This window comes from Arachis ipaensis, chromosome B06 (genome assembly GCF_000816755.2).
Source record: "Arachis ipaensis cultivar K30076 chromosome B06, Araip1.1, whole genome shotgun sequence".
NCBI lineage: Eukaryota > Viridiplantae > Streptophyta > Magnoliopsida > Fabales > Fabaceae > Arachis > Arachis ipaensis.
Window position 1 is genome coordinate 4,388,422 of NC_029790.2, and position 12,016 is coordinate 4,400,437.

Here is a 12,016-nt window from a genome sequence, read left to right on the forward strand (position 1 = left end):
GAGGGTGACCGTTGGTTCCTTTACCATGCCTTGGATGAGGGACCGGTTACCCGACCCTGGCTTTGTGCTCGCCAGCTTAGACAGGAGGTCCGCCCGTGTGTTCCTTTCTCTTGGGACGTGTTGGATGATGACCTCCTGGAACTGACTCGTTATTTCTCTAACCTTTTCCAAGTATTTTTGTAGGAGGGGGTCCCGGGCTTGGTAGCTTCCGTTTACCTGTGAGATGACAACTTGCGAGTCCCTGCATACTTCGACCTTCGTCGCTCCGACTTCCTGAGCTAATGTTAGTCCGCCCAAGAGAGCTTCATATTCTGCTTGGTTGTTCGACACTGGAAACTCGAACTTAGTCGATTGTTCATAGATGACCCCTGCTGGGCTTTCTAGGATGACCCCTGCTCCCCCGGACGTTTGGTTGGAGGCCCCATCAACGTGGAGCCTCCACCGTGTGCCCGTTTCCTCGGGAGGGTCCCCCGTCACTTCGACCAGAAAGTCTGCCATTGCCTGAGCTTTGATCGCGTGTCGGGGTTCATATTGTAGGTCGTATTGGGAGAGCTCGATGGCCCAGGTCATCATCCTACCGGTCAAGTCAGGCTTTTGCAGTACTTGGCGAATCGCCTGGTCCGTCCTTACGACTATACGATGGCTCTAGAAGTATTGTCTTAATCTTCGGGAGGAGACTAGGAGTGCCAGCGCCAGTTTTTCCAGCTTGCTGTATTTCAGTTCTGGTCCTTGGAGGACCCTGCTAACAAAATAAACGGGCTGTTGGGTCTTTTCCCCTTCTCTGACGAGCACCGTGGCCATTGCTTCCTCGGTTACCGATAGGTAGAGATAAAGTGGTTCTCCGGCCCTGGGTTTTCCGAGAACTGGTGGTGCCGCTAAAATCTGCTTGAAGTGGTTGAATGCCTCCTCGCATGCTGGGGTCCATTCGAACGTCATTCATTTTTTCATTAGATTGAAGAAAGGTAGGGCTCTTGCTGCTGACGCGCCGAGGAATCGGGACAAAGCCGTTAACCTCCCGGCAAGTCGTTGGACGTCCTTGATACAGCCCGGGCTCTTCATCTGAAGAACTGCCTGACACTTCTCGGGGTTAGCTTCCACCCCTCTTTGAGTAATCATAAATCCCAAGAACTTACCGGCCTCCATGGCAAACGCGCACTTGAGCGGATTAAGCCTCATGCCGTGTTGTCGGAGGGACGAAAAAACACCATCTAGGTCGCTAAGGAGGTCGTTGGGTCACGTAGTCTTCGCGAGTATGTCATCCACGTAGACTTCTACTGTTTTGCCTATGAGTTCACTGAATATCTTATTCATCAGCCTTTGGTACGTGGCCCCAGCGTTTTTCAAACCGAAGGGCATCACCCTGTAACAATAGATTCTTCCTGGTGTTATGAACGTCATTTTTTCTTCGTCAGGTCGGTGCATTGGTATCTGATTGTATCCTGAGTAGGCATCCATGAAGCTCAGGTACCGGTACCCCGCCGCCGCGTCAACGAGTGCGTCAATGTTAGGTAGAGGGTAGCAATCCTTGGGACACGCCTTGTTGAGGTCAGAGTAATCTACGCACATTCTCCACCTCCCATTGTGCTTTTTGACCAGGACCACGTTTGACAACCAAGTCGAGTAGTCCAGTTCTCGGATGAATCCTGCTTCTAGGAGGCTGGCCGTTTGCCTGGCTATCTCTTCTGCTCTTTCTTGCGACATTTTTCTCCTCCTCTGGGCCACTGGCTTGGTTCCCGCCTTGACGGCCAGATGATGCGATATGAGCTGGGGATCTATCCCGGGCATATCGGCGGGTGTCCAGGCAAAGAGGTCGGCATTAGCCCTGATCATTTCCATCAATGTCTCCTTCATTTCGTGGGGGAGGTTCCTGTTTATGAATGTGAATTTATCGTCCTCCTCACCGACCCTGAACTTTTCCAAGTCCCCTTCTGGCTTTGGTCTAGGTTTGTCGTCTATTCTGGCGTCTAGGTCAGCCAGGAAGACCCCAGACGCTTCTTTGGATTTTTTCCTGAGAGAGAGGCTGGCGTGGTCGAAAGCGACTGCCGTTTCCAAGTCGCCTTTGATGGATCCTACGGATCCGTCATCAGTGATAAACTTCATCACCAGCAGTTTTGTGCTAATTGCGGCCCCCAGGTCGTTAATGGTTTTTCTCCCCAGGATGATGTTATAAGCCGTGGAGTCTCGTAATATTACGAAGTCCGCCATGACTGTTCGTCGCTTTTGTCCCTGTCCCACAGAGGTCGGGAGTGAGATGATTCCGTCCGGCTTGATGAAGTGGTCCCCCAACCCTACCACACCGTGCTGGTGGGTCGTCAGGTCGGCGTCCCTTAGTCCTAGGGCATCGAAAACGTTTCGAAACATGATGTTTGAGTCTGCCCCCGTATCTACCAGGATTCGTTTGACGAGGCCCGTCCCGACTCTCGCCGTGATGACCATGGGCGGACTTTCTGGTGCCTCGTCAAACCATTGGTCCTCTGGGCCGAAGGAGATGGGCGGGATACCTCGGAAACTTCTACCTGTCGAGGTGGAGACCGCTAGGACCTTGGCGTCTTTTTTCTGTGCTGACTTTGACCTTGGGGCGGTATTTCTGGCCGTTACCACGTTTACCACCGTAAGGCCGTGGTCGTCACCCTCTGGTTCCTGCCGTTGCCTTGTTGGCCGGGATCTTTCTTCGCTATCGTGGTCCCGGTTACGTCTCCTTGGTTCCCGTATAAGGTGGGAGAAGTCGGCAAGTTTCCCATCCCTGATAGCTTGCTCCAGGGCGTCTTTTAGGTCGAAGCAGTCTTAGGTCTTGTGTCCATAACCCTTGTGGTACTCGCAGTAGAGGTTCTTGTTTCCTCCCGTTCTGTCCTTCAGAGGTCGGGGCTTTGACAATATCCCCTTTCCCGCTATTTGTTGGTAAACTTCGGCGATTGGTGCTGTGAGGGGGGTATAATTGGTGAACTTCCCAACTCAGGGGAACGGTTTGGGTGTTTTACCCGGACCGCCGTCCTTGGCGTGTTCCTTTGGTCTTTCTCTGCCTTCATAGTGCCGGGCTTGGTTGTAGGCGGGCTGCCGCTTATTGGCAGCCACGACCCGGCTGACTTCTTCGTCATTGATGTATTCTTTGGCCACGCACTGGATCTCTTGCATTGTCCAAACGGGCTTTGTGGTAAGGTGTTTCCTGAAGTCCTCATTCGAGAGCCCGTTCGTCAAGCATAGACTTGCCACCGAGTCTGTTAGACCGTCAATTTCCAGGCACTCGTCATTGAAACGGTCCAGGTATTTCCTGGTCGGCTCTCCGGGTCTCTGTGTTACCCCTAGCAAATTGATTGGGTGTTTGGCTTTGACAATCCTGGTTGTGAATTGAGCCAAGAAGGCGTGGCTGATGTCGGAGAATTGAGTCACCGAGCCCTGCGGGAGGTTGTTGAACCACCGTATCGCCGGGCCCGCCAAGGTGACCGGGAAGGCGCGACATCTGACCTCGTCTCCTACCCCTTCCAGATTCATCCTGGCGTCAAAGGCCGTCAAGTGTTCCAGGGGATCTTGTGTTCCATCATACTTCATGTCTGTTGGCTTGTCGAAGTGTTTCGGCAGCCGGACCTCGAGTACGGAACGGTGGAAAGGGGTCGCTCCTATTATTACTGGTCCCCGGGTAGTTCTCCCTGGCTCGTCATTTTCCCGACGGCCGTCCTCTTCGCCTCTGTTCGACGCACGCCGTCTCTCGTGTCGGGCGTAAATGATGGGGTCTCGACTTCTTCTTCTGGCTCGTCCCCGTCCCCCCGTGCTCTCCGACTCGTATTGGGGGCTGGGTGAGCGCCTCGAGCGGCTCCTTGAACGGGAACGGGCGGGGCTTCGCTCCGGGGTGCGTTGGTCGCGTTCTCTTTCGGCTAGCCGGCGTTCTAAGTCTTGCATCCTATGGCGCAACTCTTGTATTATCCTAGCGTGGTTGTCGCCAGTTCCTCTGAAGGGGCGTCTTTCGTGAGTCTGCGTCGCATCCCTCGGAGGCGACCTCTGTAGTTGTCGGGTTTCTGTCGAAACGGCGCCTCCCCCAAGCACGGGAGGCGCGGCCTCGCTACCGGTATTTGTCTGGACTAGTACGAAGTCCATGGACGATTTCCCACAGACGGCGCCAATGTTCGGTAGGTCGGTTACCGGACGGTTCGGGTCAGGACCCGGGGTGAAGGAAAGGGCTCGTCTGGTCACGGTCTTCCAGTCCGGACTGGGGAGGTCCCGAGCACGTCGTGTGAGAGAGAGGGGGGTGCCACCTGCAAAGACACTCCGACGCCCTTGTCAGAATATGTGCAGGCGAAATGAGGGTAGTGTAGGGATGTGACGTACCTCGGGGGAAGAGCCATTCTTCCCCTTATATACATGTCAGCCCTGGGCCCCTCTGGAGTTCAGGCCCATATTTTCAGGGACGCTGTTCCATAGCTGTGTGTGAGCTGTATGGGACGCGTGTCCGGGTCGGTTGAAGGGCGCGTAGCCGGGCCGGGTGGAGCTCGGGTCGGGTTGACCCGCAAGAGTCCTGGGCTGGGCCGTAACAGTCACCAATCTTCATCAATCCGAGCCCTCCATCTTGTTTTACCCTCCAAGATGGACTCATAGCCCTTGATGCTTCATGATTATGATAGCTTCATATACTCCAATATCTGCCTCTTCCATCACGTAGCCACTGTAGCTACCTCCTGTGGTGGTAGCAAAATCAGAGTCAAGTCATCCCTCTAAGGATCTTCTTCCTCTGACCGAAATCTTCTTCAACCATTTTTGGTATGGAGAAGCTAAGATCTCTTCACCAAATCTTACCACAATTGATGAGAATCTCAGCCACAGCATACTTTTTGTTTTCTTTTTCTTGCCATCATTGTGATGATCTTGTTGCTTGCACTTTCTTCTTTTCGGTGGCTCAATGTTTCTTCCATAGCTTGCTGTGTAATGACCAAAAACAAGAAGTAAGATGAGAAAGAGAGGAGAGAGAAATTTGAACACTAACTAATGGATTTTGATAAAGTAAATTAAATTTCCACTTCCCTTGCATTAGGTAGCGTGTAGCTTGATGTCCATCAAATCAAAGGCTAACTCTCTCTCATGTTTCCAATACATGTATTAACTTCACTTTAATAAAATTTGAATTCCACCACATGATAGAAATGGATTCCGTTGGAAGCAATGAAGCAAAGCATTTGCTTTCTCTCTCTCAATTGGTTTCGGACCAAGCATTGGATTGGGCTTTGAATCTTTTCTTTTTATTCGGTCCAAGTAACATAACTATAAATTCAGCCATCATGATCTCAGCAATATAATATCAAGGCTGAGTATATGAGTTGGACTAGCCAAAAAAAAATTTTTTCCGGCCCAATAGACCTGCACCAACAAAATTATTAAATTAGCAAATGTAATTATGAAGATTTTAATTAATAATTTTACAATTAATTGTGTTAATAATGTTTGATCATCATCAATTTAAATTAGAGTTTTTCAAACTCATCAATCTCCCCCTTGATGACAAACATTATTAAAATTAAAATGGAAAGAGATTAGAGATTAGAGTATTGAGTACTCCCTTTGAAGATTAGTATTTCTCCCTCTTTTTCAATTGTCACAAGACTCCTCCTAAATGTATGCTATTTTACCCAGGAAAGCTTTTATACCTGTAACAATTTGTATTAAGTCTAAGGCAACAATGTTATTCAACATATTTTATGTAGGATGTTGAATTGCTTGATTTATGAGCAGAATTGATTTGATAAGCAAAACTCATTTGTTATCATAAATTAATTTTCTGCTTAATCACATTCAAAGCACTTGAGTACATATCAACCAAAAACTATTTTTGATGTTTCAAGAGGTTGCTATTCAATTCTTTTGAAAATATTTTTCAATCAACATATCAGAGCAAAATAATTAGAATAAGAAAAATATTTTTAAACAAGCATGATCATCTCAAAACATAGCAACTATCAGAATTTACATGTCACAGCTTAAAGGAACTGCCAAAAATATTCCTTAATCCAAAATAGTAAATATTTTACCAAGGTAAATCAAATAAATCTCAAACATCAAGCAGCAGCAATCAGATGCATTATTAACATAAAACATATCACCACAACAAAATATTGAAGCAAGGGTGATCATGAATCCACAAAAGGATTTCATCCCCTATTTTCTTAATTTCAATTTTCCAGTCATTTCTCCCCCTTTTGGCATCAAGGGGCACCTGCAAAAGATGACATAGAAAACAAAATATTCAAAATATACCCAAAATGTCAAGAGTATTTCACAGTGTCATATGTCTAAAGTACCAAAATAAACTATTACAGTATCAGATTGAGCCGAAACAAGCCAAATATCAACGAAAAGGAAAGAAACAAAGATTAATCATCAGATAAGTGGAACTCGGATTCATCCGCCTCTTCTTCACTAGCAGCACCCAACTCCTCCTCAAAACTTTGCAACATCAGAGTCAAGTCATCTCTCCAAGGATCTTTTTTCTCTGACCGAAATCTTCTTCAACCATTTTTGGTATAGAGAAGCTAAGATCTCTTCACCAAATCTTACCACAAGTGATGAGAATCTCAGCCACAGCATACTTTTTGTTTTCTTTTTCTTGCCATCATTGTGACGGTCTTATTGCTTGCACTTTCTTTTTTTCGGTGGCTCAATGTTTCTTCCATAGTTTACTGTGTAATGATCGAAAACAAGAAGAAAGATGAGAAAGGGATGAGAGAGAAATTTGAACACTAACTAATGAATTTTGATAAAGTAACTTAAATTTTCACTTCCCTTGCATTAGGTAGCGTGTAGCTTGATGATGTCCATCAAATCAAAGGCTAACTCTCTCTCATGTTTCCAATGCATGTATTAACTTCACTTTAATAAAATTTGAATTCCACCACATGATAGAAATGGATTTCGTTGGAAGCAATGAAGCAAAGCATTTGCTTTCTCTCTCTCAATTGGTTTCGGACCAAGCATTGGATTGGACTTTGGATCTTTTCTTTTTATTCGGCCCAAGTAACATAACTATAAATTCAGCCATCATGATCTCAGCAATATAATATCAAGGCTGAGTATATGAGTTGGACTAGCCAATTTTTTTTTTCGGCCCAATAGATCTGCACCAACAAAATTATTAAATTAGCAAATATAATTATGAAGATTTTAATTAATAATTTTACAGTTAATTGTGTTAATAATGTTTGATCATCATCAATTTAAATTAGAGTTTTTCAAACTCATTAAGTTTAATTAAGTTCTTTTTAAAAAAATAGCTTAAACAATAAATGGCTATATTAAAAGTAGTTTATAAATAAGTTATTTTGTATTTAAATTTTTAGTTCTAAAATTGTTTATTTTATAGAAATACGATAAAAAAATAATAATATTATGAGAGAAGTCATTTTTTTAACTTCTCTATAAGTTTCTAAATAGCTTCTTAAAAAATCACAGTTTGATTTTAAAAATTACACTAGACATTAATACTACTATTTTTCATAAGTCAAAAACTCAAAAAAATTACTTTTTGAAGAACGAACTCTTAATTAGAAGGAGCACATGCTACAAACTTTTGTTAGCTAGTCTATAAATAACAATTTCCTTTCTCATTGTAATTCACTTTCACCTCATTTCATAATAGAATCATCTCATTTTTATTGATTCAACTTATCTCTCTTTCAACATTTTCAATTCCTCTTCTTCCTTCTCTACGCTCTAAGGTTTGATATTTTTATATTGAAATAAACAATGTTAATAGTATAAAAGCAAAATAACTATTATACATTACTATCATATGATTAATAATGTAGATAATAACTTTTTTATAGCTCATAACATGAGAATATGCTCCTCCTCACCCTCCAAAGGAATTTGATTCTGACGAGTAATTTATGCTTGGGAATAAAATGTTGAAACTTAAATAAGTATAAGAATATGTTATTTCTGGTAATTTTTTAGAATAATATTAAATATCTTAATACAAACACCAATTAAAATAACTAATTTTAGTGCAAAATAAATAATGAGAATAGAATAAATTGATCAAATTTGAAAATTTTTTACAGTAGCTCAACAATATATTAAAAAATAGGTATATATTTGTATGAACAAGACTATAAGTTGAATCATTTGGGTCAACAACAATAATAAAAGGGATTCTTCAACTAAATGGATTACAACCAACAATCAACGTATTGATTCTAAGAAAAGAAATTTTTTAAAAATTTACCAAATTTAAACATTTTTATATAAAAAAATCTAACAAAATATGAAAAAACTTATATGACTAATTAAAACTTTCGTTATAATTTATCCGTTTTTTTGTGATGTCTTCCTCTTCTTTAAAGAAGTTATAATTTTGTTGTAAAAGTAATTAAGATACTTGATTATTAGAAAAAAATTCAACTGCACCAACATAGTTGGACCACAGATCTCTACTAAAAGTTTCAGTCATCTCTACTAAATGGAGGACTGAACAACCAATAAAGGGGAGATAACAATAAACATGATAGAGTATTAGAGTGTCAAGATTAAAACATTGGAGATAGATAATGAAGACAGGATGGGTTAAGATCAAATAGCACCGATACTAATTTAAGTAAAGTTATAATGCTTATAATTTTTTATAGTTTATTACATCATACTAGAATATAATAAAGATAAGTTATATCAAGTTTTACCAAAATTGTATATCAATAACCATGTAATTTATAATGAAGGCTTGTTTCTTGTGCATATTTAAAATAAGGGTAAAGTATTTAATTGGTCTATAGGTTTGGGCGTAATTCTGTTTTGATCTTTAAGGTTTAAAATGTTCTATTTGAATCTAAAAAAGTTTCATTTAGCATCAATTTAGTCCCACAGTGAGGTCAAAATTAAATAATTAACAAAATGTCCTACATAACAACAGTTCAAGAACAAATTCGATAATCTGGAGAACAAGTATAAGCTCTAGAAACACAAAATCAACCATTGATGCATCAATACATTTATTTATCATTTTCTTTAGTTTTATAGAAAATATTTTATTTATATTATAAAAAATAATAAATAAATGTATTGATGTATCAATGGTTGATTTTATGCCTCTCTGGAGCTTGTACTTGTTTTCCAAGTTATCGATTTTGTTCTTGTACTGTTGTTATGTATGACATTTTGTTAATTATTTAATTTTGACCTCACTGTGGAACTAAATTGATGCTAAATGAAACTTTTTTGGATTCAAATAGAACACTTTAAACCTTAAGGACCAAAACAGAATTACGCCCAAACTTAGGGGACCAATTTAGTACTTTACCCTTAAAATAAATATATTATATTGATTTTTAAATATAAAAAAGAGATAGTAAACGATTAAAAAAATTATTTAACAGTTAACATTATTAATCATTCGCGGATCTAAATTCTATTTAAGAATCTACTGTTAGCCAATAGATTGCTGCATGCACAGTACAAAATTTAAACATTCACACTTACTTTTAAATAACTAGTCATGACAAAAACGGCACTGTTGTGAAGTATATGGCTCAAAAGCTAACCATGCTTGAATCCGAAGAAGAAGAACATGGTGGTATCATCGGTGAGAAGAGACTTAAGGGAATGGGAGAAAGCGAATGCGCATTAGAGGAGGTGAGGACAGTGTCGGAAGAAGGCACACACCGGCTGCAACGGATGCGCTGGACGTCCGGGTTGCTGCGGTGCCGTTAGTTCGACCCATACAATATGCGCGTCTTTCCTTGACGGTGGCCTGTGCGGCAACGGCACCAGTCGGAACAGTGTCGGTGCAATTTCTAGTGGCGGCTGATGACCGTGGCGTTAGTGTATCAGCGAGACTCCATAAGAAAGGTATAGAACGCTGACAAACCGTATTGAGAGAGAAGTGAAAGAAGGAGGTAGTTTATTTGTTTTCAAAATACACAGTAATCTTAATATTTGATTTAAATTTTAAATTAAAAACTATTCAAAATTAATTAGTTACCTATAATTTAATTTTAATTTTAAATTAACTCCATTGTACACATAGGATAAAACCTCATACTTTTCTATATATTATTCTTCGTTCACAGGAAAAGCGGTGAAAAAGGTGAAAAGGCGAGTGAGATTACCGGTTAGGTGAGTAAGTGTTGGGAGGTGACCGGACGAACCGGTTGAATTGAAGTGCATTAGAATCATGTGTTGGAATCCGCCAATGACATGGTGTACGTACGGTTACGGAATTTAGGCATAAAGTCCATTATGGTTAGTGGATGCAGTCAAATCATCAAAGAACATAAAAAAAAAAAGATAAAAAGACTATATTTTAAAAATGTTTTGATTTTATTTTAGTACCTAAAATCCAATTTAAAGAGTGTTTATAAAAAAATGTAATGTTAAAAATTGGATATTCAGGTTTTCAAATGAGAGAGCTGGGATTAGAGTATTGAGAAAGAAATTAGGGCTCGCTCTTCTTATTAACTAACTGGTCTTTGACTCTTCTAAGTTAGGTTAAAGATATGTAGAGAAACTGAAATACCTTCTATTAATTAAATAAAAGATAAGCCACCAAAAAATAATAAAAGGTAAAATATTAAATTGTCCTATTTAAATTAAAAAAATTCATTTAACTTTAATATAGTCTCGTTATGAGATTAAAATTAAATAATTAACGAAATATCCTATATGACCACAATACAAAAACAAGATCGATAACTTGGAGAACAAATACAAGCTCCAAAGGCACAAAATTAATCGTGGATGCATCAATAAATTTATTTATCATTTTTCTTACAATTTAAGTGAAATATTTTCTATAAAACTAACGAAAAATGATAAATAAATGTATTGATACATTCACGGCTGATTTTGTGCTTCTAAAGCTTATACTTGTTCTTTAGATTATCGATCTTGTTCATGTACTGCTGTAATATAGGATTTTTTTGTTAATTATTTAACTTTGACCTCACGGTGAGATTATATTAAAGCTAAATGATTTTTTTTTGAATTCAAATAAAACACTTTAAACTTTAAAGACTAAAACAGAATTACACTCAAACATAAAGGACCAATTTAATACTTTACGCATAAATAAAAAATAAAAAATACTTGTACATATCAGAATGGAAAACAAAAAAAAGACATACACCGCTACTTGTCATTTTTATTGTATAATTTACAATATAATCAATCGATGTATTACTTTGTAATCATGTTTTTTATTAGAACTTAATTAGAATTAATTTTACAAAAATAATAAGAAATAGCCTAGTAGCAATGTCAAACTCCTATAAGATGATAGTCATAGTTCAAATTCTAATTCTTGAAATATGCATTATTAGTTTGAATTTCGTTTTGCGCATCCAACAATTTATTAACTAATAGCATATTTTTAAATAGAAATTTAATCTCGTCTTTTGACTTGTCAAATTAAAAAATAGTTTAGGATTTTTTTTTTTATTTTTTTACAAAAAAGACATGGCATGTTTCTTACCTTTTTCAAGTGAGGTGGAAGGGTGGTGTACAAATTTCTCATGAATCAATGGAAAATAAGTGTAAGTAGTGATGATTATATGTTCTTATGTAACTAAGTTCAGATCGAAGTATTTTCCATGTTAATAGTTGGTTCCAAACTATATAACTAAACCAATTTATTAGAAAAAAAATTCAATTTAAAGGCTTTCCAAACAACCTATTGAGTAGTTGTTTTTTGAAAGAATAACGCCTAATGATTAAAATACTTTTAATTAACTTTTAAATATCATTTAACGAAAAACAATAATTAATAAATCTTTAATCATGAAGTTGCCGAGTTTGTTTGCGTGGGATGAGCATTCGTGGTATGAATTGTCCTATCAACGAATTTGATAATGATCGAAAATCAATCAATTATCAAAGCAACATGTTTGGTGAGTTCTTTTAGGGGAACAACATAATACATTATTAGTTTATTACGAATGTTGATGCAATTTATCAAAGATTAATTATATTTATTTTATGAATTTCGCTAAGAAATTAATTTGGAGTATAACCAATTATAGCTAACTAATTAAAAAATATATTAGTTACA

The 12,016-nt window shown here is 39.0% G+C and overlaps 1 protein-coding gene across 1 annotated transcript in view; it reads left to right on the forward strand.

The window, feature by feature from the left end:
- Positions 9,588 to 12,016, forward strand: part of LOC107646281 — a 5,204-nt gene continuing 2,775 nt past the window's right edge. Inside the window, exons 1-2 of the mRNA XM_016350475.1 lie at positions 9,588 to 9,819; positions 10,041 to 10,086. Coding sequence (XP_016205961.1) covers positions 9,588 to 9,819; positions 10,041 to 10,086 — 278 coding nt within the window. The remainder of the gene's footprint in view (positions 9,820 to 10,040; positions 10,087 to 12,016) is intronic.